Raw genomic sequence first — 26,786 nt, forward strand, 5'->3', positions numbered from 1 at the left:
TGTGGAGAGGCTCGTCTTGAATATCCTTTCACGATCTTTAACTGAAAAAGTGCCATTTTCACTGTAGATTTGCAAACAGTGGTCGCGCAAGCGCTGTGAAACAGTTCTAAAGTAAAAGAACTGCCTCATTATTTTTTTTTGCGGGCCGAAAGTGTATAAAGGATATAAAAAAGAGAGATCGATACAACGTAGAATGATTTTGGTTGGGTACTATATACAGCATTCTTTGGGTATTTGAAAGTGTATAAGTCGTAATTTCGTCCAGAAATTTCTCCAATTTTTTTGCTATTCAATTGTTCGGTCTATCTTTGCAACCCTTTGAAATACTAAAATTTTGAATTTCGCCAAAAGATTTACAAGGGTGAAAAAAGCACAATTTTCCTGCCAAGGCGAAGACCACCCCCGGGGTGTTCTTGTTTTGTCATTCAAGATTGTTTATTTCTCGTCTGGACAGTTTTTGATCAAAGCTCTTTTCAGATCGGAAGTGACGCGGGTAAAATTATATGCTGTTTTGCGCGTTGGATAATTGGTTTATGGGCGAAACAAAAGAAAGCTATGCGGCAAGCCCTCAATCAAAATGAATAATTTGAGTGGATTCAAAAACCCACAACCTTAAGCCAATGGATGTGCTAAGTGTTTATATTCTAAGCCCGCCGAGAAAGTACATTTGATAAACCTCTTGCCGTTTGGTTACATCGTCAGGTAGTCTAGCAAAAAGTAGACTAAAATACGGTATTTCAAAATAACATTTTTCAAGAAATTGAGCCTTTGTAATTTTTGGCGGAGACATCACAACAGATACTGTCCTTCCTTGCAAAATTTTTAAGGACCACTCCCAGTTTTTTGGGAAATTCTCCGGTGTGAATAAAAACATTTTTTTTGTCAACATTGCGTTTGTGCATCAGCGGAAATAAGACAGGTTTTTCATTAGTCAAGAGTAGGGTATTTTAAGTTTGAGATTAAAGCAAATAGTTACTTGACTTAGTCAAATAAAAACCATTTTAAAATCGCATTTACAATTTCATTAAATTTCTTTCACGGATTTCCAAGTCAAAAATATACTACTTCCGCCGGAAATTATGGCGCGTTGTTAATTGTTAGCTCTGTGATGCGCACCGAGAAACGATTGAAATTGTATTACTTTGGTGTTTTAACGGCTTCTGAAGAAAAAGTCAAGATGAAATCTTCAGGGAATAAACAGGTCTATTTGGGATATCCGACATCCATTGTCTTTATAAGCCAAATAATAGAGCGCAAAACATAATAGTGCTTTGTGCCGGCTTATTCCGATAATGATTGACATGTGTCATAAAGGTCGCCGAAAAAGCAGGGTTGAATTTCACAAGTTCACTTTTGCGTCGGTAATTAGTCATGATTTCATGAGTTTCTCACGGGTTTGAGGAGACTGAAACCGTTTTTGTCGTGTTAAGAAGAAAGGTGAAGGATAAATTATCACAGAAGAGCCTTCGTGGCAACAGAGTATCGTTTCCTAAGCGATAATTTTAGGTACGTATTCTAAATATCTTACATGAACAACTGAGTGAGTTTCATGTGTAATGAACAACGCTTTCGAAGTGTGTCCAGTTTTTGTGTTCACTGTTTGCCAAGCTTCTTGTGTTGATAATGCAATTTCTGGTAATGTAATCTTAAGATGGAGTTTCGGGGTTGTTTCACGACAACATGATTTTCATTTAGCGTATAGCGGACTTGTGTAGAACCGCCATTGTAGTTACCATACAACCAGGAGATACCAAAGGTAATTGTGAGTAAAAATAACTTTCTTCTGAGAGCTTTTATACAATTAAGCATAAACTTTCTTCTTAATTTAATTCTTTGGTATGTTCTAGAAAAAATTCGTTAACGTGCTAGGTTGATAACTAGAGGATTATATATATGGGTACGGAAACCCAAAGTGTGCTTCGTTTGTAAGGGGATTTTGTTTTTGTTGAGATTTAGCTTGCCTTCGGCTGTCCAAATCTTGAGACAGCCTATAAATCTTTATACCATGCGACATTTAATAAGTATAGCCTTTGTTTCAAGCAAACCGATCATGTTCTCGCTAAAAGCTTTGTAATACCTACAAGCGAATTTTTGATACCGAAGGCTTTTATCTTAGGAGAATTCAATACAAACCACAATCAATAAAATGTGCGAAATTTCAATTCTATGTACGATATTTTAGCAATAGAGTATAATTGAGCTTTCTGAGGTTAATTTTGAACTTTGAATTACTTCAGGCAAACTGACACAAGACCATTGTATCACTTATCTTCGCATTTTTTTCGCGTTTCATTTGAGAAATAGAAAGAACCCATCTTGAATTTTATCAATCATCTGAAGCCATTTGTACATGTGTGCAAAAATATTCAAATGTTCACGTGCTTTCTTTCCAGCTGTTTTGTAAACATGCCCCAATTTCGGCTTTTCCTCATTAAAGGAAAGTAAGTTCAAGTGTAGTTTACCGAAATTATGCTTTATCAACCTAAGTTGTCGATAATAATTTTTACAGTAATGCTTTTCTTTGTGCGCCTTAGCGTTGGTTGTGCTGCGAGGTTTTGATTTCCATGGCGGTTGGCTTTGGGCGCGATTAGTACCTTTTCAAAGCAAGGTTGTTTTGTGGATAAATAATGATACCCGAAAAAAAAGCATTTTTTTGTTGTGATGTGGGTGTAAATGTTATTCTATCCTTCAGATCTTTCAGCGATCGAATCAGATCAACATGCTTACTGGTTGATATTAAACACTTTGCTATTTCTTAAATCAAAAACAGAGGGATTTCTTCGAACGAAACAAGATTCCATGACAAGAAAAACAGCTTTGATTATTGCCTTTACGCTTCAGATAGTAGCTAATTAGAATCAAGTTTAAAAAATCCTGCTGTGTTCCTGTCGTTTTGCTCACATGTTTTTTAATCACACGAACTCGAGGTACACCGGTCACGTACGGAATATGAAATTAACATCTATACATACAGATTTCCATTTCATCTATAGAGTTAATTTGTTTCTTTTGTGCAAAAAACTAAGAACGTTTGACACTACCAGATAGAACAAACTGAAGTTTTCCCTTTCTGAAAAGTCTGGTTTATGTACCGTACCTGTCAGAGATTTGGTATAAGTCTTAAGCTGTCGTGTTATTCATGATGGCTTTCTCAAGTAGACGTTTAAAAATGTGACATTCACGAAAAAAAGAAAAACAAAAGGGTTTCTAAGAGTTGCTCACGCGATGGAATGGCTCAAAGTACATGCCTTACAATAAACATACGAAAAATTGTGATCAGTAACTTTTAATTAGAGGCCATATGTTAGGATTCCAACCACAGGCTCAAAATTGTTGGAATTACCATACAGATGACAATAAAGATTACCATTGAAAAGCTACTAATTGAAAGGAACTTCCTTTCTGATTTCATCCACTTGTTCAAAAGTAGGAACCACCAGGTACAGCATAATAAACACAATCTGCGGTCACAAAATTTAAGATTTCATTTTTAATGTAAAAAATAATAGCAATCTTACACGACTTGACAAACACTAGTTTGTGAAAATATTGCTTTGTAGCTTTCATTTGAACTCTTACATGTTAGGATTTGGGCTCAAATGTTAAAATGACATGTACATCACAGTAGACAGTGCCACGGGGACTTCAGAAGGCCTTGCACAGTACTTGCAGCTTTTGTTTGTACATGGCGTATTAATTAATAAATGGGAAAATGCGCTTTTATTTCGTCTTGTAAATCTGAGAGTGATATCCAAAATGACTTCAAAAGAATTTCACTTCACTCTCTGAAAATTATTGGAAACATGTACAATTGCATTATCTGTACATTGTGATGCAAAGAAACAGTCTGAAAAAACTGTTGTGTTATTGTCAGGTCATAATCAATTTTACAATTGAAAGATAATCCTAAAATTTGTCTGTCTGCGGAATTGAAATTTTCAGATGAAGTGATGGTCATAAAATTGCTTTTGCAAGCAAAGACAATCTCCGTTAGTTTCTAGAAAAACTGTGGTGCTGCATTGGTGGGAGAGTGGAAACAAATATTTGGTTTTATGTTGAGAAGGTTAACTTGGCCACCATAAAGAGATTCAAGAATTGACGCTTTGAGCATTTTAGACCTTGTCAGAGTGAGGATTGAAGGATTTGTTCTTCAGAAACAATCTTACAAGTTCTAACACTCAATATGTCAGCTTTGGAATCTCTTTGCAGTCGACAAATTATCTTATCCCTTCTGCTAATAAAACCAAACATTGTTAGCCAGCAACTATCAATAATGGCTACTCAGATTTTGAAAGTGACTGGACGTATTAGCACACATGGAAGTCTTTCTTTAGTTTATAACCAACTGCTTTCCTTCCAGAGTCAGCTTTTTCAAAGGTAATGACAAGCCTGAATTGTTCTTTTGCTAACATCTGATAACATGGCTCCAAGAGGGTGGTTATCAAGTGTGGATTTAGTCTTCCAAATTGACCTGTGCTTATAATCTCATACATCTCCATTTAATTTTTGAGGCTGTTGACATATAAAATTGCATTAGGTACTGTTTTGAGATTCACTTTGGGAGGTCTAAGTAATCTTATCTTGTGTTGACATTATGTATTTTCAGGGGAGTATTAGACAGTTGAAAAACTTCAATAATATTATAATTACTCTCAAAACAAATGATCATGACTTTTAGTTTTCACACTGGTATTAGTGTTGCAAATGAGAGAGGAATCTAAGGTCAAAATCTGGATAAATACATAAAAATAATTTGTCATACATTGTTATGTATTTTTTAGAATTGTTGTTGCTTAATTATCTCTGAAAAATGTGTTTACCACCAATTTTCTTTTAGGGTTTTAATAGCCCTAACTAACGTCTGCTTTTTCTGCATGGTCAACTGTGCAAAAATACCTCTGAATTAGGATGCACCATCCTTAAACATTTTGAACTGAATATTTAATCCAAAGACCTGAAAATGAGCAACATGTACATGTACAGCAAAATGAATGGCACCACAGGAAAGTACTGCCCAGCAGATTTTATTTGAATGGTCACAGTTTAAAGTATCAACTACTACATGTAATTACATGTTAACTGCGTTTAAACAGCACCACAGGAAGGTACTGCGGAATAGCTTTCATTTGAATGGTCATCCACAGATTCAAAAGTTAGAACTACCTTGTGCATCATTGTAAACAGCACCACAGGAAAGTACTGCTCAATAGCTTTCATTTGAATGGTCACACTTTAGGATTTCAGCCACAGACTCAGACAAGTTACAGGTATGTATATTAATTATTATTTTTTATGTAGGACCACCTTTGTACTACACAATAAACAACACTACAGGAACGTATTGCTCAGTAGCTTCCATTTGAATGGTCACACTTAAGGATTTCATCCACAGACTCAAACATTAGGACCACCTTTTACAACATAATAAACAGCACCACAGGAAGGTCTTACTCAATATGAATGGCCATACTTAAGAGTTTTGAATTCCAAATTTACAATTGACCGTAGCATCAACTGACTTGTGGTTTGGCTTCTGGAAGAAAAAGGAGATTGTTTTTGTACAACTGATGAAAATAGTCTTATTGATATCGGCGCTATATAAGTTTTATTATTTATTATTATTATTACAACCTGCTGTGATCTTGTTCTAGAAACAAAACAATTTGGATATTTAGAAAATTTTTGTAAAAAAGTTTATGTGAACATAACAAATGGCAGATATGCTTGATGAAATGGCTATTAATGTTGGATTTACTCTCCACAATAATGCAATTTTTAACTTTGTGTCACATAAAAAGATAATGCTGTTGGTTCTTACAAATGTACAAACAGCTTTGTTGTTACCAAAAACTAGGTCTCAAGACAAGCCTCATTCAATTTAGGTTTATTAATAGTTTTAAAATACATTACAGTGGAACCTCTCCATACGGACACCTCTATAATATGGACACCTCTCTATTACAGACATTTCACTTGGTCCTTAGGAGACTAAAATCCATATAAAGCCTACTTCTCTAAAACAGACACCTATATAATGAGGACACTTATTCTTGTCCCCTTGGTGTCCATTATAAAGGGGTTTGACTGTACTTAATTCTCAAATGTACTTGTTTGACTCCATATTGTTGACAAATGTGGGATAATGGTGATGATAATGCAATTTATATACATCACAAATTCTGGATAAATATTTACAAAGACAACAATTTAAAACACCTTATTTCATAGTGCAGACAAGATCATGTACACAGTTACCCACAAGTAGCAAAGACTAATTGGGGTAGAAAACTATTGTACATGTATAGATTGAACAATTTACAGAGCTCGAAATTAATAATAATATATAAAAACAACCGTCAGTTACTGTAATCAGTAGTAAAGGATTTTAGATTTGCGACTCCGAAAGACACCGCATGTCACAAAATTAAGGCACAAATGGAAGCTGTTAAAATCTACCCATTCATGCTATTATCCCATCTTTCCAACCCATTAATAGATGTGGTCAAACAAGGCCTTATATTTGTTTCCCCTCTTCAAACATTTTTGTGGCAAGGACATAAAAGGCAAGCCTAAGGGGCTTAAGGTTACCCCCTAGTGATAGGATCATCTTTACTGAGACAGGATTTCAGGCAAAGCCAGCATGATATCACTAGTTATTTATAGACCTTGGTTGGGGTTTGACCTGGATTCAAAGGTATGACCTCCCAGACAGCCTACTGACATACAAGTTGTACTAGATGATACAGACTGGCAATATTGAGCTAGTTAGTAAATAATGCAGATTGGTATCCTACCAAATGTAGCTGAAGTGAGCCCTGTTGATAACTAAAATATTTGGGAATTTGGAGCATTCAAATGAATGTTGTGTCGCTAGCACCAAGGACACAAATGATAGATCATAGAATTAACTCTGCAGTGTATGTTAAATTAGTACTAAAGTGAACCCATGAATTTTCCACTGAGCATTAGCCCTAGTAACGAAATGGGAGATTGCATGAGACAAAGAAAAAATCTCTGACCTCTGTGGGAATTAAACCCACAACCTCCTGATTTAAGGGTAATGGTAATGCATTTATATACCGCATTTTCTATTCATATATATAGGGTTAAGGATTTGTCAGGTATTTCACTTGAATGTTTTTTTTTCTTTCACAGAGCATTCTAAGAGGATGCATTTATTAGCTCAATAGTGTGGTTATTAGTTATCAATAAGATGAGGTCCAGAGAAGCACCGCTCTTTTCCATCTTCGCTTTCACTTTGTGCTGTACATGGATAAAGTATACATCGTGCAAAGGTAATTATATATGGTTACGATTCCTTGTTGATACCCAGCGGTCTTGCATTAGTGCTTTGCAGAACTTTGATCAAATTGCCGCAGCCCTTTCAAATGGCAATCCAACTGCACCCTTGCCATCTGTAGCCAGTTTCAGTATACAAGTAGGATAATTTAACTATTTTTGTTTCTTAGTGTTCCGTTGCTGCACACATGTTTATTTGCTTCCCAAAGTTATTCCTAAAAAAGCTGATTGAATACTTTGAGCAATGGACCCTTTATATTGCTGGTGTAAGCTCTGTTTTTGTGGTTTCATTTGAATAGCTCTTGTAAACAAAAAGCCACATTGTTGGCAACTAGAAAGTCTGTATTTTTAATTGAATAAGTGAATGGTGCCAGAAGATTTTGTTTGCTTTATGTGGAGATTAATTATATCTAAGTTCATACTTGAACATTATTTTTCCTGTCATTACATATAGCGAGTCCACCAGTTATCACAAAGCACCCACACGATGTGGTTGTTTTAAAGAACTCTCCAGCTGATCTTAGATGCAGCGCCACAGGATCTCCTAAGCCCACCATCCATTGGTTACAGGATGGTGTCAAAGTGCCAACTGATGATGGACGCAGGTTTCTTTTGGATGATGGAACACTGCACTTTATGCGTGTGACCAGGGGACGTAGAAGAACAGACGCTGGCGTTTATCAGTGTGTAGCATCTAATACTCATGGAACAGTCTATAGCAAAAATGCATCTTTAATAGTTGGAAGTAAGTGGTTACTACTTGATAATTAGCCTGCACTACAAACAGAATCAACTGCCGGTAAATGATAATTAGTCAATGATAATTGATAATCAGCCTGCACTACAAACAGAGTCAACTGCCGGTAAATACCGTATGTGAATAGCATACCTGGATCTGAGTTGTACTTTCTCTGTGATTGGCCTAAATTGCACAAGGTCATTGTTCGATTGGTCTGGTTATTGGCAATTTGATTGAAGGGGATTTCGAAAATGACTTCTAGTATTTTGCTTCCTTTGTTGGGGATCTAGAACAAGAATTTGGGTGCTAATTCGCAGACGGTATTTACGGGTGGTTGATTTGGTCTGTGGCTCAGGTTACTCAATAATAGACCTTATACAAAAGTGATATCTGTGGTCGTTCAAAATTTCCTTCAATGAACAAGTAGCTTTATTCAAGTCACTGTGATAGTCCAACATTTAACAATATGTTATCCTAGGTGCCCTTAGTACAGCACAGTACAGCAGCCAGCCATCTTGCCACAGTATAGAGCGTAACTATGCAACCAAATCTTAGGGATGCAAATGACTGTGGTGTAGTAGCCATGTTGGTGTAAATTGTAAGAAAAGAAGCTAACGAGAAACTTATTGTTGATGGTACACCAACATGCCATTAATGATGTCACATGCATAATCTCTATTTCCCAATAATATTACTACACAGTACCACCCACTTGCATTTCTCTAGACCCACCCTTAGGCCCGGTTCAGACGCCGAACTTTTCATGAGCCGAACCTAATACCTCGAATTAAGTACATGAAAAGTTCGGCGTCTGAATCACTTGAGAACGGCTGTTTCAATTTGGAACGGCTCTGCCGAGAATTTCGGCTTTGGAACGGCTTTGATTCAGACGTCGAACTTTTCATGAGCCGAACCTAATGCATAGATTATTATAACGTATTTCAAATAAAAAAATTAAAAAAAAAAAAACCGCTAACATTTCGATTGGTTTTGCTTCAATTAAATTAAGTTTGGATATTTAAGTTTAGTGTCTGAATCAAAAGGCGGGATTTTCATGATTTGGGCCGACCTTATTTTGAGTTAAGTTCGGCCCATGAAAAGTTCGGCGTCTGAACTGGGCCTTAGCTGTCTAATAGTACTGTTATCCTGTCTGCGACTAGAAAACATTTCGATGTGGTTGCCTGTGATGTTTCTAAAGGTTTCAGGACAGAAGAGTTCTGAAACAGTTAGATTTAACAGTTTGTTTGGAACAGTAGACATTACTTGGACTGGTTAGCCTTGGTTGCAAGTTCTTAGTCTTACGTGTCCCTCTCAGTTGTTGCTATGTAGATACTTGTAGGAATATAGCCATACACTTTGCTACTGGCTGATTCAACTTCTTACTTTCTCAATAAAAATATCAAGATTTTGTTTGTTTCGTATGTGATTAGTATGAAACTAAGAAAACTTTGAGTGTTAGAAAAATTCGTGGCATGTTTGTTGTGTTTGGAAAGAAAACCAATTCAATACAAGATAAAAGAAAAGCAAGCTGTCATGGAAAATTATTGTTGTGGTTTGTATTTTTTTTCTTGTGGTTTCATTTCACAGATTGGTCACAGAACAATAAACATTCCAGAAAAAATTCTTAGCACTTGTTCACAAGTTTCTTAGCTTTGTTATAAAAGGCCATGATGTTGCCCTTTTTCCAAACAGCATTCAAGAGCTTTTTCCGATATGAGCCTGAAGACCAAACCGTCTATACTGGTGGGACAGTGTTACTGAAATGTTCACCTCCAAGAGGGCGTCCTCCGGCAACTGTCTCCTGGCTTCATGATGGAAACTTGGTTTCAAACAGTAGTAGAACACTTATTTCTTCAAAAGGAAACCTGACAATATCTCCAGTTACCAAGGCTGACCAAGGTTCATATGTGTGCAGAGCAGATCACCCATTTGGAACACGGGACAGTCAGGAGGCTGTGCTTACTGTTAAAGGTACAGGATGTTTTGTTTGTTCCCAGCAAAACCTGCGTAGCAGTCTTTTATTTTCCAAGCGAGTGCAAGAAGTGAACATAAGCTTGACAGGATGTTTTTCTTCCACCAAAGTGAAGAAAAGTATACATGATTTGTTTTTCTTGAAAATTGGGTGCATTGAGGGGGTATAACAATGCTTAATGATTTGATTTAGCACTCTCTTATTTTATACCTGTAGAGATAAAGAGATGAAAGTGAAATGTACGATATTCGTATATTCTGACTGTGCATGAAAGAATTACTAAATGGGAGACCATCACAGTTATTTAATGTAACTTAAGCACTGCAAAAAGAAAGTCATCTTTAAACAATTCAGTCCCGTTCAAGCCTGAATTTTTTTTTGTGTTTTCTTCTCTCAGCTGTTTAAGTTGCATACATCACTGCAGTGGTCTCTCCTTTATGAATTATTTCATGCACAGTTCAGATATATGAATTTCACAAATTTTAATATTTTGTGAACTTACAATAAAGAAATAAGTATGCCATCCCTAATAAGCACACCTTTTTTAATGGTGCTCTCCCTTCAGTCAACAAAAGTAAATTAATGTTTTGTTGTTGTTGTTTCTTTGTTTATTTAGTTATTTATTTACCCCGGTATTTTTTTTTAACAGAGTTTGTAAATCCTCTTACCATTGTGCCAGCTTCACAAGTTGCCTACATGGGAAACAGCACAACTTTTCAATGCCATTATAGAGATGGTTCTCAAGATAAGGTGACCTGGTTGAAAAAGGGTGGATCACTACCGAACGGCCGACATTCTGTTGATAATGGGGCCCTGACAATAACAGAAATAGAACTTCAAGACGAGGGGACGTATGTCTGCCAAGTAAATACTGGGGAAAGAGAAATTACTGTTGAAGCAGACCTAGACGTTCAGTGTAAGTGGCTGAGCCTTAAACATGGGCACTTTCCATTAGCCAAACTTTTTGGTTTAAGAATGGTGCCTACTTCTGTTACTGTGCATACATTCTGCGCATCTCGAGATACTCAAGTTTGCTATGGGTGGTGCCTACTAATACAGGGATATTTTTGTGCAGTTTAAAACTATGCTGAGATAGTAGAAATATTTAGCAAGTGCTCGTAGTATCCAAAAAGAAAATTTGGGGTAACCATGCATTTTTCAGAGATAATAAAGCTTCAATTTGGAAAAAAAAAAAGTCATACATTGCTTTGTATGTTACTTTGTTTTTAGAATAATTGTTGCTTAATTATCTCTAAAAAAAAAAAGTGTGGTTACCCCCAATTTTCTTTTTGGATTCCAATAGCCCTTGCTGAGATCTGTTTTCCCCGTATAGTCATAAACCACATAAAAATACTTCTTTATTAGAAGGCACCATCCATAACTGGTTGAAATAAAAATGGTATGATCAAACGGTAGGATCAAATGGAAATTTTCGCAAACAAATGGACAACCTGTGGAGGCACTACATTCTTTCTGTTCCAACCGTTCAGAACAGAAATTACTGTTCCATTTGTACAAAATTTTCATTTCCATTTTGTTTTTCTCTTGCGCCATCATTGCACCATCACGTAAGTATTTTGATGTACCTGTATCAATGAGATTGCAAGTTTGGAATGAATGGAAGAAAGCCCTTCCATTTGACTTGGAAAGTTTCCGAAATTTCCAACCAAAAATTTTGGCTAGATAGAAAGCGCCCCTGGACTACAACTGTCGTAGAGCACTTTCATCCATCAAGATGCTGTATTCCCTCAAACAAGGCACTTATTTCAAATTTCACATTATTTTTTTTTACTTTTCACCATCCAGAAACTGGTTAAATTTTTGACAACTTATTGTCTCTATAAATTCAAGAGAGGACGCTAATCAAGGATGGTTTCTTACCAGGAAAATACAGCATTAGGCATTAAGGCATAATCCAGTTTTTAAAGAAGTTTGTGGCAACTGTAGTATATTCAAACTCTATGGGTTGGTATGCATCCAGGGCACCTTGCCGGTCACGCATGCACGATTTTATACACCAATCGCAGCGATTGGCAAAAATCGCAAGGTGTGCCTAGTGCAGTGATTGCGATTTTCACCGATCGCCACGATCAGCATATAAAATCGCCAATATCTGGCATTTCAGATATCAGCAATTAAATTTGCCAAGTGTGCCCGTTCCCGTGATTTTCTATGCTCATTGCTCATTGTAAAGTCAACCAATCAGGTTGGGCGATTTTATCACATAACTTTTCAAATGCCCCTCGATGGAGCCTGGGAACAAGGTTGAAGTGCCACATTGCCGCCATCGGCAAAAAAAATTGCCAAGTTGTTCTTCTGCCGATCAAATTTGCTGCAATCAGGGAATAAAATCATCTAGTGTGTCGTTAGCTTTAGAGGAAGATCACTGACCACACTGTCTCAGGATTGCCTAAATTGCAATCTCGTACCCCGAGTCCTCAGGCTTTTTGGTCAGCGGGGCGGCACCAGGAGAGACTCTGGGATAATGGAATTTCTTATCCCAGAAAACGTGGGATTCTGGTCATAGTGCGCATGCTTAAGATTAAAATAACCGTAACACACACATAAAAATTACAAAACTCCGAGTTTGACATTTCAAATCTCCCTCCAAAACAAGGAAAGTTGGTAGTGGGTTTCCGGTTTGGTTAACTTCCGCAAATGACCAACGGACTTCCTGTCGATCTTCCATTGTTATGCAGACGACAAATCAAAAAATTGATATTTTTCCATTATCCCAGAGTCTCTCCTGGCGCCGCCCCGCTGACCAAAAAGCCTGAGGACTCTGGGTACGAGATTGCCTAAATTGCATTCAGTCACAGTGAATAAGAATGGCTAATTTTTGTGTGTATGTCCTTTCAGCCAAACCAAAATTTATTCAACAACCTGAAGACCTGATTGTTAATGAAGGTCAAAGTGCCAAGTTCACATGTACTGCTGATGGTGTGCCTCCGCCAACTGTGTTCTGGCAAAGAGAAGGAAAAGCTACCATGTTTTTTCCAGATCGAAGGCATGGTAGATTCTATGTTACAAAATTTGGTGATCTGACAATTTCTAATGTACGGGAAGAAGATGAAGGAGGCTACATTTGTGCAGCATTAAGTGGAAGTGGTAGCATTCAAGTCAAAGCACAACTCACTGTCATTGGTAGGAATATTTTTTTCACAAGTGTTTTATATGTAGACTATCAAACTAAGTTGTTCACACTGTTAAAATTAGTGGTCACCAACACTCATTGTTAAAACAGAAACTGCATGGTCAATTTGTTCTCATTTACTGCGGCAGTATGTTCAGCCTTTATGTTCCATTTTTGCAGTCACCATTCTTTCTTTCTCCCTGCTTCAAAGGTGTCAGTTGTTAGATATTACACGCCTGTGTCAAGATGGATGTTCTCCTCACTGTTCTCCAGATAGTTCTTTTGATACTAGTTGGGAGAATTTGTTTAAACATCAAGACATGTTATTTTTCTTGATCATTCTCTTTTTTCTCATGTTTTGCTTGTTTGATCAAATAAGGACATTATAAGGAGAAATTAGGTGCTGGTCACTATTGAGCCTTAACCCTTTAATCCCTAAGAGTGCCAATTGGCACGTAAAGCCATAACTCTTTCAACATTTTTTAGATTTCTATGAATTTTTGACACCAAGATGGTCTTGTGAAGATCTACTCATTAAAAGGATAAAAACTTAATCCCCTCCCATATGTGATATGGTTGACCACCCCCATAACTTTCAACTTTTTCCCCCTAGAAGCTGTGGGTCTGAAGATAGCTCTCTCATTAATGAACATGTTGAGAACTGCAAAATAAGCTTTAGTTTAGAAGGAATACTTAATATACATAAGGATTGGGGCATTTTTGAACTTTTAAATTTTCACATTTTAAGGCTATTTATCTCAAAGCCACAACTTTTCTCATTCATAATATTATATCAGTTATGAAATACAGTCACGAGTAGCTTTAAAATGGTATATCAGACATGGACATTGAGTTTATAGTTCTGGATCTGGAGAAAATGTTGTTTTGCCTAAGGGGTTTAAGGGGTAATTTTTTTTTTTCCTTGTCGTCATAGGACCAACCGATGTTCTCCCAGCAGTCATTTCTGGTCCATCTAATCAGTCAGTTGACGAAGGAACAAGGGTCACTTTCTCCTGTGAGGTGGTCGGCAGTCCACAACCATCCATTTCATGGTTTCAGCAGGGTGATGTTTCACCACTGCAGAATACTTCAGTTCTTGTGATAACACAGTCAGGGCAAAACTCCCATCTAAGCCTTATTAATGTCACTCCCTCCGACCAAGGAACATACAAGTGTGTTGTTACTAGTAACCTCGGAACAGACTCAAAGGAAGCAGAGTTAGTTGTGAAGAGTAAGTTTCTCCTTCAGTGCAGCGACAAAGGCAATTCTCTCAGCAATTTCTCATTAATCTTTCTTTAGGATTGTCACTTAAGCCAAAACATAAATCTGATAGCAGATCAACCCCCATTTCCTTGCCCTTTTGGGCAAAAGTAAAGAGTACACATAACAGTTTTCATCAGGTCTACAGAAAGGCAACTCCAAGTGGCTTGAAAGATCTGTTGACAAAGGCAATTTAACTGCTAACCAAAACAGTTCCTTTTGAAGCCACCAAACTAGCAAGAGCAGTGATTAGTCGTTATTCTCTTAGGTTCAACTGAGAATTTAAGATACATGTGAATTTCATTAAGAAGAGAATCAGTTTATTAAAATTTATTATTTCAAAACATTTAATGTTTTGAATGGATCATTAAATTTTGTTCTTTTTTTATGGCAACTTTCAGAGGTCACCACAACCACCCCACCTCCTACTACAGCAACAACCCCCAAGCCAACGCTTGCTCCACTAGATCTAGTGTCAACTGCTGCATCGCACAACTCTGTGTCTCTAGCATGGAGCTCCGTCGCACTCCCTGAGTCATCAAATGTTGTGTATGTCGTGGAATATCGTAAAAGTGATGGTAATGAGCAGTGGATGATTGCGGTAAACTCGCTCAAGGACAATAAATACATTGTTCACAACCTGGATCCTGATACAAAATATTTGTTCAATGTGAAAGCACTTAGTGAAAATGGAGTTATACTGACGCAAGGTTTGAAGCAAGTGCGGCGAAGGACTGAGAAGCAACCTTTGACTCACCGTGGTAAGTGAAGCATAGTGATGACTTCCTTGCAGCCCTGTGTAACAAAAAATAATGTTCTGATATCCATCAGTTTTGCCATATGCCATAGCTACTTGTAATGTGCCTTCTAAAAGGAAATACAGTATTTCTAAAAAAGATAAATCTAAAATTAATGTACAGTCTACAAACCCTAATTTATAACTACCAACTTGTACAGCATGGTAATAAACGATGCAATGTCAAGGTACTGTTCAATCACTTCCTTTGGATAAATGAAACAACAGAATGCAACCTAAACAGAGTAATAAACAATGCCGATGAAAAAAGCTACTCAATAGCTTTCATTTGAATGTTTGTATTTACATTTACATGACTGTTTGTATTCTAAATAGTCACACTGTAGATTTTTCTCCACTAACAGACACAAAGTGTAAAGCCACTATACCTCATTTAAGGTTTCACTGTGACAGCATTTGAAGACAAGAGTAAGCTTATACTAGACCTTTTGTACAAACTGCATAATCCTTCTATTTAGTTGAAGATCTCTCTCCACCAGTGCTTCCTACTGGTAATGTGAAGGTTGACTTCCACCTTACTCCCACTGGACATGACAAGATAAATATCTCGTGGATGGTAAGTGAATAAGGGTACTTAATGAATGGAACAGGTTTTTCTCATGTAATACCATGGGCTGGGTGTAGGCCATGTGATTTGTACGACAAGCAGTTTCTTTTGTTGTAGGAATCATTGCTTACCTTCCTTCCCACCCACCATTACGCTTCAGTTTCTATGTCTGATGTTGTAACTTTTTAGAGCTTTCAATATATTACTTAGTAAATTTTGGGTTTATAAGGAAGTTCTTGTCATACCAGGCAGCCTGGGCATGGCTAGTAGTGATGTGTGGGAGACAGTTTTCACCCTTGTGGTGAACTCAATTAAGCTAATAAAAACAACGGAAATCATCCCAGTGAATGGCAAGCAAGATGAGCAAACTAAAATTAGTATTGTATTAACAAGCAATATCACCACAGGACAGTAGCAGACTCAAGTGTTAGAATCATCTTGAACAGGATAATGACAACTGCACAGAAAAGGACCACTCAGAAGCTTTCATATGAAAAGTCACACTAAGGATTTCAAAAGTTAGAATCAACTTGTACAGGATAATAACAGTACCACAGGAAAGTAGTGCTCAGTAGCTTTCATTTGAATGGTCACACTTTAGGATTTCACCCACAGACTCAAAAGTTATAACCACCTTGTACAGCATAATAAACAGCACCACAGGAAATTACTGCTCAGTAGCTTTCAATTGAATGGTCACACTTTAGGATTTCATCCATAGACTCAAAAGTTAGAATCACCTTGTAAAGCATAATAAACAGGACCACAGGAAAGTACTGCTCAGTAGCTTTCATTTGAATGGTCACACATTAGGATTTCACCCACAGACACAAAAGTTAGAACCACCTTGTACAGCATAATAAACAGCACCACAGGAAAGTACTGCTCGTTAGCTTTCAATTGATTGTTCATGCTTAGGATTTCAATCACAGACTCAAAAATTAGAACCACCTCAAGGTGGATTTCATCCACAGACTCCGAAGTTACATTTAGAATTATACTAAATGATTCAAGGTTGAACTCTAGCAGTGAAAGAGCTTGACATTATTGTTGTTATCATTGACATGTTTATTTATTGAGTTCTTTCTTTCATTTTTCACAGCTTTCAAGACCGGTCAAGATCTCAAAAGTGGCTATTTTGTCGCGCAAAGAAGATGCCAAAATGTTTTACACCAATCATGCGACTGATCCTGGGTCTTCTTATTTATTAACTGGACTTGACGCAAACACAACTTATGTGATAAAAGTTCATGTCATGAGTGAAGGAAACTCAATACCTATCAGTGACCCAATGTTGGCTACAACACTTGCTAAACGTATGTGAAATTAGAAATTATTGTTATTGTTAACTAGTGTGGAAATTGTGTCCTTCCACATCATCATATAGCCTCCTACGCAGACGTTTTGTGGCTTATCACATCACAAAATCTCCCCCCCCCCCCCCCCACCACCCCCACCACCCAAATAAGTTAATTATTATAACAAATTTAAATCCCAACTGGCAGGAGGCAGACCAGCTGGCTATTTATGAGCACGGTCAAGGAGTTGAACTCGAGCCTACCAGAAACAATTCCAACTAGCAGTTATTTGAAGCGGAACTTGAACCTAGGACCTCCGAATTTCAAGTCAGAAGCTAAACTGCAAATTTTAGAGGGGTGGGGGTGGGGGATCTAAACCAAAATATCTTCTAAGTGGTGGGGGTATGGATACTTTCTGTGACCATCCTTGTGACATTCATTGAGTTACAGGCTGGATGAGCGAGACCAACATAAAGCATGGAGCAGCTGATTTGTTATTCTTTTCGATATACTGTATGTTAATTAGCCATACTGACCTCATTTTAGATTGAAAATTCTATTGAATTTTGCACGTGCTAGTGAGGCTAGTAAGGCTAATTGTCATGAACATAACATAATTTATTAGCCCCCAGTTATGAGTGAGGTCTATGTTCTTAATAAAATGGCTGTGCTGTGGATGTATGTGATATGTGCACCAGCTATATAAGCACTCTGATTTTCATCTTATTTTGATTATTTTGTTTGATCTTGGGAGTTAACAAGATCAATTTGCTTCCCTCATAGCTGTTGTTGTGGTACGAGCAGGAGAAGGAATGAATCCAACAGCTAACACTGGAAACTCCAATGGAGAGGTCAGCGTAATGGAGGCACAAACAGATAAGGGAAACACTTGGTACAAGATTAAGCTGTTTGTGCGCCAGCCATGGTTCATTGGTACCATGGGTGCAGTGGCTTGGATCATTCTTCTGGTTGTAGTGGTGCTGCTTTATAGGCAAAGGCGAAGCAAAAAGAAGGCAAAGAGTCCAACAAGAGGTGATTTTGCCTTCCATTGTTTTTTTCTTTGAATGGGAAAACAGTTAAAGGGCTTGGAGCATAACTGACCTATAGTACTTTTTGAATTGCTTTTTGTTGTTTTAGCGCAGATTTACTGGATTTTTTTGCCTATGGCCCTCAATTTATTTTGGAAACGTTGCCTCAATGATTTGTCCGCTGCTTTGCGCTTCTTTTTGTGTTAAAACAGAAATCTCACCCATAATCATAGGTTTTTATTGCAAACAAAGCATAAAGCATCAGATAAAACATTGGAGCTAGACTGTTTGCCGGCCCCCCTATTTTTTCGTGGGATTCTCGTGACTGGTACACTTTGATGGAGTTGCTGCCATCTTGGTTTGTAAAAGCGAGTGCAATCTGGGGAGAGTGACTAAACTACCAAGGGGAACCAGAGTCGGGGTTAGTTGAGTCGGAGAGGGGGGGGGGGGCTGCCTCCCCACTCCGCCTCCCCTCGGTAGTTTAGACACTCTCCCCAGATCGTGCTTGTGCAAGATGGTGGCAGCTCCATCGAAGCGTACCAGTCTCGAGAATCCCACAGAAAATAGGGGGGCTGCGAACAGTCTGCATTGGAGCAATGCTTCTGAAGGAATTCAAGGCCACATGCAAAAACTCTGGTGAATCTGACTTAAAACAATAAAAAGTGATCCTAAATGCACTATGTGTGGGTTATGCACTGGGAATAAGCTACAAAGCTTACAAATGGCCTTGAAATTGGAAGGATCTGGTTTCCACCCTATGTAACGTTGGACACTAAGGCCTTTGATGATTATGCTTTTTGTTTCATGCTATTTAACAACAGAGCCTGTACCCATTCCTTCCTTTGTCAAAAAGGTATAGCAATTGAAGAGGGAAGTAAAAGGTAGTGGATGCAATAGTTTCTCTCTGGAGTTTGAAGTTATTCTGGTACAATAATATTGTATTTAAAATGGATGTGACGTACTTAGTATAACTGGTAATTTACTTTATTTAGTAACTTAATATTAAAGCTCATTAGCAGCCTAGTAGTCCTGTCATCTTCTAAAAAAGTCATCACACTGGACATACTAAAGGGAGCAGGGATGGCGCGGTGGTGAGAGCACTTGCCTCCCGCCAATGTGGCTTGGGTTTGATTCCCGGACTCGTCGTCACATGTGGGTTGAGTTTGTTGTTGTTTCCTCACCCTTGCTCTGAGAGCTTTTTCTCTGGGTACTCCGGTTTTCCCCTCTCCTCAAAAACCAACATTTTTCCAAATTCTAATTCGGTCTGGATTATTACCAAGCACTTGATCATGAGCCTCTGGCCCGGGAGATTGCGCAAGCACTCCCCGTGTTATTGACATTAAATTTAAATTTATATATTATATTTATTTTTATACTATATTTTTAAATCTATATTTTTGTTCCCATTACAGTTTACGTACCAACGGATAATACGCCAAGGAGTCCAACGTAAGTCTTTCTTGTGGTTTGCTTTTGAACGAGCGATAGACCAGTTGTTAAGATATTTGGAGTTAAAACTGAGAGGCCAATGGTGTGAGCAGCTTCTGTTCCAGATTGGTGCTCTATACCCAAGTGATACTCCTTTCCCCTCCCCTAAAATGGGTTCTGCCAAGTTGAAATAATAAATAAATAAATAATGATCGTTTATTCAACCTTTTTACAGTATAAACTGAATTACAAGGCGGGTCATTGATTACGTACAAATATATCGGACACATAAATATAACTGTTAATGTTAATACATATCACATTTCGCTATTTTAAACAAGATTCTGGTATTTGATGGTGCAAAAGTATCCAAATCTGTTAGTTCTTGCGGAGGCAGCCACAAAAACAGATTCTCCTGTTCTAAGGGCATACGGTCTTGTGTTCGCAACTCTCGGCACTAGGCTTCGTAGCAGGTCGGAGGAGGAGTAACTTCGCTTGAGAAATGTTATACACGCATCCTCCCTCCTCTGGCACAGCAAGATTAAGCCTGACTTCTTAAGCGTGTCCTCATTGCACAGAGAAGGAAAGATAATTTTAAATGCCCTCTTTTACATTGACTCAATTTGATCATTTAAGGGAAACTTAGCAAAATTCTGTGAGGTGACCCTCGTTAGCAATGCATAATAAAATTATTCTAATTGCTTCATGCCACAGAAACGAAAATAGGTTCTGGCAGTGTATGTCAGCTGTGGCTGGAATGTTGCTTCACCTTTTACACAAACATCTGTTGATTTTTTGTTGTGTCTATTTGCAGCACACGCACCTCGAAGTTTCTCTGGATGGAGGAACGGAATTCCGACATCCCTCACCAGCTGACCAATAACAGATCTAGTGACAGTTCAGTGTCTGACTGCACAAGACAAATGGGAAACTGCTGTGTCAGAGGTGGATCATCCAACAGTAGCATTGACTTCGCCAATAAAGTAACACTGAATCATTTATCAGGTGAGAAGAGAGGCCAACATCCGTGCATAGTAAAAGTGTCAAAATATCCTTTATAGAAAATGTAAAATGAATCAGGCGCATAGCTATACACTGTATGAAGCACTGCTCGTTAACTTCTTCCACATGAATGGTCACGCTCTGAGATTTCGTCTACAGATTCAAATGTAAGAACTATATTGTACAGTGTAATAAATAAGTATAAGTACCACAGGAAAGTTCTGGTCGATAGGTTTCATTGAGTGATTATACTTCAGGACTCCAACCACAGACTGAAAAGTTAGAACTATCTTGTACAGGGTTATAAACAATGCCACAGGAAAGTACTGCTCAGTAGCTTTCATTTGAACAGTTAAACTTCATCCACAGAGTCAAACGTTAGAATCATATGTTATTCTAAATTTCTGAATTCTGTTTGTTTTACCAGGAAGTAACAATCGTATGGAGGGAAATCACTACAATTCGCTAGATGCAACAAAGCCTACCAACTTGCCAAACTCTGTCAATCGTTACCATGAGCACATGAACAAGACTAATAAGTTCCTGGATTCACCAGCAAGCTGTAAGTAGAGATCAACTCTTAGGATAGTGTGCAAACCCATCAACGTGACCATATTCCATGACAAAGCTTTCCTTGTGCTGTCGTAGTCTCTTTCAGACATTTGTACCGTCGGTTGCATCTAAGCGTAGACATAAGAAAAAAAAACATGTTCTAATGGGGTGCCAGGCATGACGTGTTTTGTCTCCAAACATTTGAAGTTTGACAGCCGTTAAGCAAACTGTCGCGCCAGATCAGCGCGTTCCACTCATAAGCTTATTTCATTTTTCTCAACTTCCAGGCATATTCTCGCTCAGAAACAGCACACTTGCCTCCAGAAAGTATTCTTAACATCTAAAAATGCTTGCAAAGAATACTTTGTTGAGCAAAAACAAATAAAGTCAACAACAGCCACCTACTCCAGACTTCTAATGTTTGGTGCCAAAACATGTCATGTTTGCACCCAATTAGAACATGTTTTTCCCTCCTGTGAACAAGCTTAGATGCAATCGACGGTATTTGGTGTTTATTGCAAGAAAGTTGCAAGAAAAAAAATGTTGCCCGTGTTGCTTGGCATTTACATGTAGTTCATTTTGTTTCTTTGTTGTTGTTGTTGTTGTTGTCATCTGTAATGTCTTGTCCATGGGTACCATGTCCGAGTAAATCTTAAACCTGTCTGACATTCAGTTCAAATCACGTAGTCCTGTTCCTTCTTAATTATTTCTATTATCTCTCGTTCCCTCTTTTTGGGGCTTAGTGAGAAGTTACGATTTTTTTTTTGTCCGTCTTTTTCATTTGTGTGAAACATAACTAACCCGCCACGAACAGCAACACCTACCTGCGAGTTAGTGTATTCCTTTTCAATATTTCTTAATAAAGTCTATACTATTTGTTGTTGCTGTTGTTGTCGTTCACAGTGCAAGGTGCGTCAAATGGATCCAGAAGCCCGTCCGAAAGCACCCTTCCAAAGACCGGACCCAGAGAGAGACTCCGTTACTACGATTACGTCGAGGTTGGTACCAACAGAAGTAAAACTGGCTCAGGCTCAAGAAGACGGGACCTTAATCAGACACCCAGTGAGTCGAGTGATACAGAGAAAACCCGACCTAAACTGAAGATACAGTCCTTTGAGATGGCCGGTAACTTACACACCACTAGTACGTTCCATTCGGAGCCGCCACCGACATACGAGGCGGTGCTCAAAGAGACTGAGTTGGAAATGAAGAAATTCCCACCCGGAGCTGGGAGCGCTGGCGGTCTTGGTGCAGGGGCGGAGAAGGAAGATGAAGCTGAAGGAACGAATCGAGGAGAGGCTTCAGAGGAGACGAACAAACCCCAGACTGATTCACCTGCTGTGGAAAAACCTTCGAGCCCTGCAAGTGAACGGAGTTGTAAGACATCGACCAGTTGCGGTTCCTTGCAAAGGAAGAGAAAGGCTCTTAAACCACCGCCACGGTTAGCCATTTTCAACTGGGCAGATCTCCTACCCCCTCCCCCTGTGGAACCCCCGCCCAGTAGCTTGGGCTCCCCACCCCCGTCTCCCCCGTTCAGCGAACGCAGTGCGATGACAGGCATGACGGGGAGGACTGGGATGAGCGGTATGAGTGGAATGACTGGTATGAGTGGTATGACAGGAATGTCAGGAACGACTGGAATGAGTGGAATGACAGGCCAGAGTGGACTTACAGCGCCCACTAATAGCAGCTCTCCAAAGCGGGCTCTTAAAAAGGGTGATCCAACGGCCAACGAAAATGAACTTGAATCCATGGCAAGCAAATCGGAGAAATCCAAGAAATCTCGCTCTAAGCCCAAGCCTATCCCGATAGACCTTGAAGGCATTACCAGCGACATAATCATGCAGTGGGCCGAGTCCGTTACGAACACGAGTGGTTCCGAAGATGACTCGTCGGCCTCGAGCCCTAGCCGAATAAGCGGTATTAGCAGTGATGGCTCGTTCTTTACTGATGCGGACTTTGCGAATGCCGTTCGTGTTGCTGCGGAATGTGGCGGATTTAATACGGATGCGTATGGACTAATGGACTCACTCGGTATACCGCCACCGTACGCCGCGGGTTGGAAACGAAGCAATTCATTTTCCAATGATAATGAGGCTACCTTAGGGACCGCGGCTATGTATGGCCCGCGCCCTCTAAGAAGAAAGTGGGAGACTGGTAGTGAGGGTGACCTTGAGTACACTCCACCAAATCGGGTACGTCCCAGGTTAAGACGCGATAATGAAAAAGGTCCCAATGACGTGGGGCCCGTACGAGTTCACAGAGGGGCGCCTGGGGAGCTCATCAGACATGCACCCGGTATGCGAGCCCCCGTACCGATAGTCCCATCACAGCCCAGAAGACCGCTTCATAGGGTTGCCCGACCAGGGGGACCCCCGGGGTCAGGAAGCCCAGGGATACTTGTGCAGCCCTTGAAGAAGACAACAACAAATGGTGCCGTGGATCCACGAGAACAAGTGAAAAAGAAGTACGCTATTGTAAAGAAGATACCACAGAGCCAGGAACAAGACAAGGGAAGCGGAGGGTATAACAGCTGTAGTATGGGCTCCAGTAAATCAAGCAACACCAGTACCAGTACAGCCAGCACGGTGAAAAGCAGTTCCTTTGCTCCCTCTGTACATGACGATTCTGATTTGGAAGGGGTAAGCAGTAGTTTTGTTCTCCTTACATAGGAGCCTTTCAACTTGTTGTTAGGTAAAGTAGGGGAGCGTCCAATATCCCTGCGCCTTTCAAAGCTCCATTTTCACTGGACCCGGATAACCTGCAGCTACACTGTGTTTTAGGGTTGGTAGCATTGTTCTGTTGCTCGTTCTTTTGTCCTCTAGACCAACCATGTAAGACGTTGCAAATGGTGCAGGTCGCTCTCGGAGTTCCGCCTTAAAAAATCTTGTCAGATATAGATGGCCCGATGGTCATGCCCTGCGTAACAAATATTTCAGTGGGATTTCTGCGTGTTTCACTTCTTAACCGCGCGAGAATTGGAACGAGAGCGCCCCCCTCACCCGTTCTTCCCACTCCGCTCAATATTTTTGCTTTTTGCTCTCGATTAAAAAAATTCCACCAACCCTCCTCACCTTTGAAAACCAAATGCCCGTTCGAGTGTCAGAGGACAATATTGGCAAATTTTCTACAATTTCCACGGGAGAAGCGTTGAAATCCAAATTGTCTTCTTGTTTGTCGAGGCGTATCTAACAAACTGCAACGTCGAGGACTAGGTTTATGAATAAAGTGCCGTGCCCTTGCGATTAAATAGAGCGCTTAAGCACAGACGTTCGTAAGCCATGGACGGCTGCTGGAAGTCGAATGTTTCCCTTTTTGGCGTGGTTTTGGTCCTTACCACGGACAGTAAAAACTCTTGTTGATGACTGCACATGGCTTGACGTTACAAACGCGATGGCGTGAAAACGCTCCAAAAAGGGAAAAATTCAATTTCCGGTTGCCGTCTGTGGCTCACAAACGTCGGTGCTTAAGTTCCCTAATAATAGCCCCACTCCAACATGTTCATTTTCAAATAGTCAATCAATTTGTAAAGCAAAAAATGCGGGCATTCTCTGTCTGTTGAGGTTGGCCATGCTCATTTATAGATCTGGCCCCGGTTGCTCAAAGAGCGGATAACTTTATCCAGCGGATAAAATGGATTGGTTGAAGTACATTTTATCCGCTGGATAGCGGTTTGTCCACTGGATAGAGTTATCCGCCGTTTGAACAACCGGCGCCTGGGAGAAAAAGGTCAGGAGATAATTTTGTGAAATGAAGTTTCTTGTCTTCAAGTTTAGAAATAACATGTAACGATTCCTTTTCTTTTGCAGTCTGTGGCATAGATCCTTCGTACGTATAGAAGAGAATCAACGAACAGCACAGAAGAAACGATTGTAATTAGTATTTCGTTCTAGTTTAATGCTATTATTATCTCAGTTGTCACGCAGCAGTTCTCTCCACTTGAGGCCTAGGAGCGTTGCGTGACGACTTCTTCGTTAATATACAGTAACTTTTCAATACAGAGCTTTAATGGCATGCGTTTGTAAAAGAGTTAGAGTTAAAACAATAATTAACTAGGATTAAAACATTTCCCGGGTTCATTCAATCCACTTGTCCTCCTCCCTTTAAAACGTTCATTTTTCTGACAAATTACAAAGCCAAGGATATGGAAATGCGTTTCTATCCCGTTTCATTCGTATTTTCTTAGTTCTTAATTTTTGTATTAATCAAAAACAAAACTGCACGTAATAGCAAGTGTACTCTTTTTCCCGCGCGCGGCACTTGTTGCACGTTTTGCCGCACTCTGCACTAATTATTTGTTTTCCCGCGTTTCGCACCGTCTGATTGGTTCATTGCGTTGACTACGTCACATCATTGGTCACGTGATCATTGGTTTTGGTTTTACGACAGTGGCAAGAAAATTGCTCAAACGTGCAAGGAACTCGGAAATAGCTTTAAATTTAAATAGACGCAACGCTGTTGTTTATATGAAAAAATAAAAAGCGTTAAAGTTTCATTTATAACAAAATTGTAGCGTAAAAAATGTCCAAATTGCCTTTTTGTTACATTTACAGATTTGTACAAAAGAATTTGCATTTTCTCAGAAGCTCTCAAAGGCCAAAGATACTTTTGATTTCATTTGTTAATATTGAAAAATATATTTACCAGAATTGTCCGAGGTTGTACCGTTCACACAACCAGTACGCATTGATGACGCGAAAACGTTATTCGCTTGGGGGTGGGGGAGAGTTTTTTTTAATATGCAACCGCATTGCACCATATACCACCATGTGTACTGTGAAATCTGTTGTGTTGTATGTACTAAGTCTGTCTATTTAGTTGTTGTTTAACATATAGCACACCACGCAATTGAGCGGCCACCAAGCTTTGCTGCTGTTGCAATTTTACATATCTCGTATTTTTAATACTTGGGGAGGTGGGATTGTCAATTTGCCGTGAGTGAACGTGGAACTCGACAATCTCCCCTCTCCGTCCCCCTCTCCTCTCTTCCCATCTTTTTCGCTTTGGGTCACGTGTTGTGGGTCTGGTACAAATACACGCCATTTTGTTGAATTAAACGAGCCTCTTATATAATGTGAAGAAATATATAAAGATTTTCTAGCGAAATATTAAAATTTAAATGTACAATTTTGATGTTCTGGAAGTGCGCCACTTGCATTGGCGCGATCCAGATCGTTTAACAAATATTTAACCTTTAATTTTATTTTCTGCAGAATTTTAAATCAATGTTATTTTGAAATTTTTGTACAAGAAGAACATGGACGCATCCCAGATTTACTTTTTGCTAGCGATATACTCTTTTGTTTAAAGTAACAAAGGAAAAATATTATTTTATTTAAAGAGCTTAAATATTTTGTTTTCGTATTGTGAGCAAACACCACTATACTTTTCAGTGTTTTATATAAAGCAAATGCGTTTAGCGATCAGCAATAAAAATATTGTACAAATGATAAAATGCATTATGTAAGGCAGAAATTATTAAAACTAAAGTGTTGTTAATAACAGGGTTTGGTTTTGTTACTTGAAAATTTTATAAAGTATCTTATTATCCATTTCCCTCGGGGCTTTACATTGTGTGGGGGGACTTTTTCCAGACTGCTTGTGGTGCAGGTTACAATTAATGAAGTAATCAGTTGTGAATGCCCCCTAATGTGAATTTGAGGTGGACACGAGATGGCCTTTACCAGAGTTTTGTACATCCCTAGTGATTC

At 39.0% G+C, this 26,786-nt stretch overlaps 1 protein-coding gene across 4 annotated transcripts; it reads left to right on the forward strand.

Moving 5' to 3' along the window:
* The first annotated feature begins 1,321 nt into the window (after window positions 1-1,321).
* LOC146449324 (uncharacterized) lies at window positions 1,322-26,575 on the forward strand. 4 transcript variants are annotated; one of them, XM_085101772.1, is made up of 17 exons: window positions 1,322-1,506; window positions 1,703-1,756; window positions 7,156-7,295; window positions 7,754-8,044; window positions 9,731-10,009; window positions 10,660-10,926; window positions 12,870-13,154; window positions 14,078-14,374; window positions 14,805-15,164; window positions 15,679-15,776; window positions 16,870-17,083; window positions 17,849-18,097; window positions 19,506-19,542; window positions 20,336-20,526; window positions 20,951-21,085; window positions 21,979-23,717; window positions 24,885-26,575. In XM_085101772.1, exons 3-17 carry the CDS (start codon window positions 7,214-7,216, stop codon window positions 24,894-24,896), a joined length of 4,536 nt encoding a protein of 1,511 aa, XP_084957898.1. In that variant the 5' UTR covers window positions 1,322-1,506; window positions 1,703-1,756; window positions 7,156-7,213; the 3' UTR covers window positions 24,897-26,575. The 4 variants fall into 4 exon arrangements, with proteins under 4 accessions (XP_084957898.1, XP_084957897.1, XP_084957901.1 ...); XM_085101771.1 differs by lacking the exon at window positions 1,703-1,756; XM_085101775.1 differs by lacking the exon at window positions 1,703-1,756 and having other exon boundaries at window positions 15,700-15,776.
* The last annotated feature ends 211 nt before the right edge of the window (window positions 26,576-26,786 follow it).

The sequence above is a fragment of the Pavona decussata genome, unplaced genomic scaffold (assembly GCF_977016875.1).
Source record: "Pavona decussata unplaced genomic scaffold, jaPavDecu1.1 SCAFFOLD_602, whole genome shotgun sequence".
In the NCBI taxonomy this organism is placed as follows: Eukaryota; Metazoa; Cnidaria; class Anthozoa; order Scleractinia; family Agariciidae; genus Pavona; species Pavona decussata.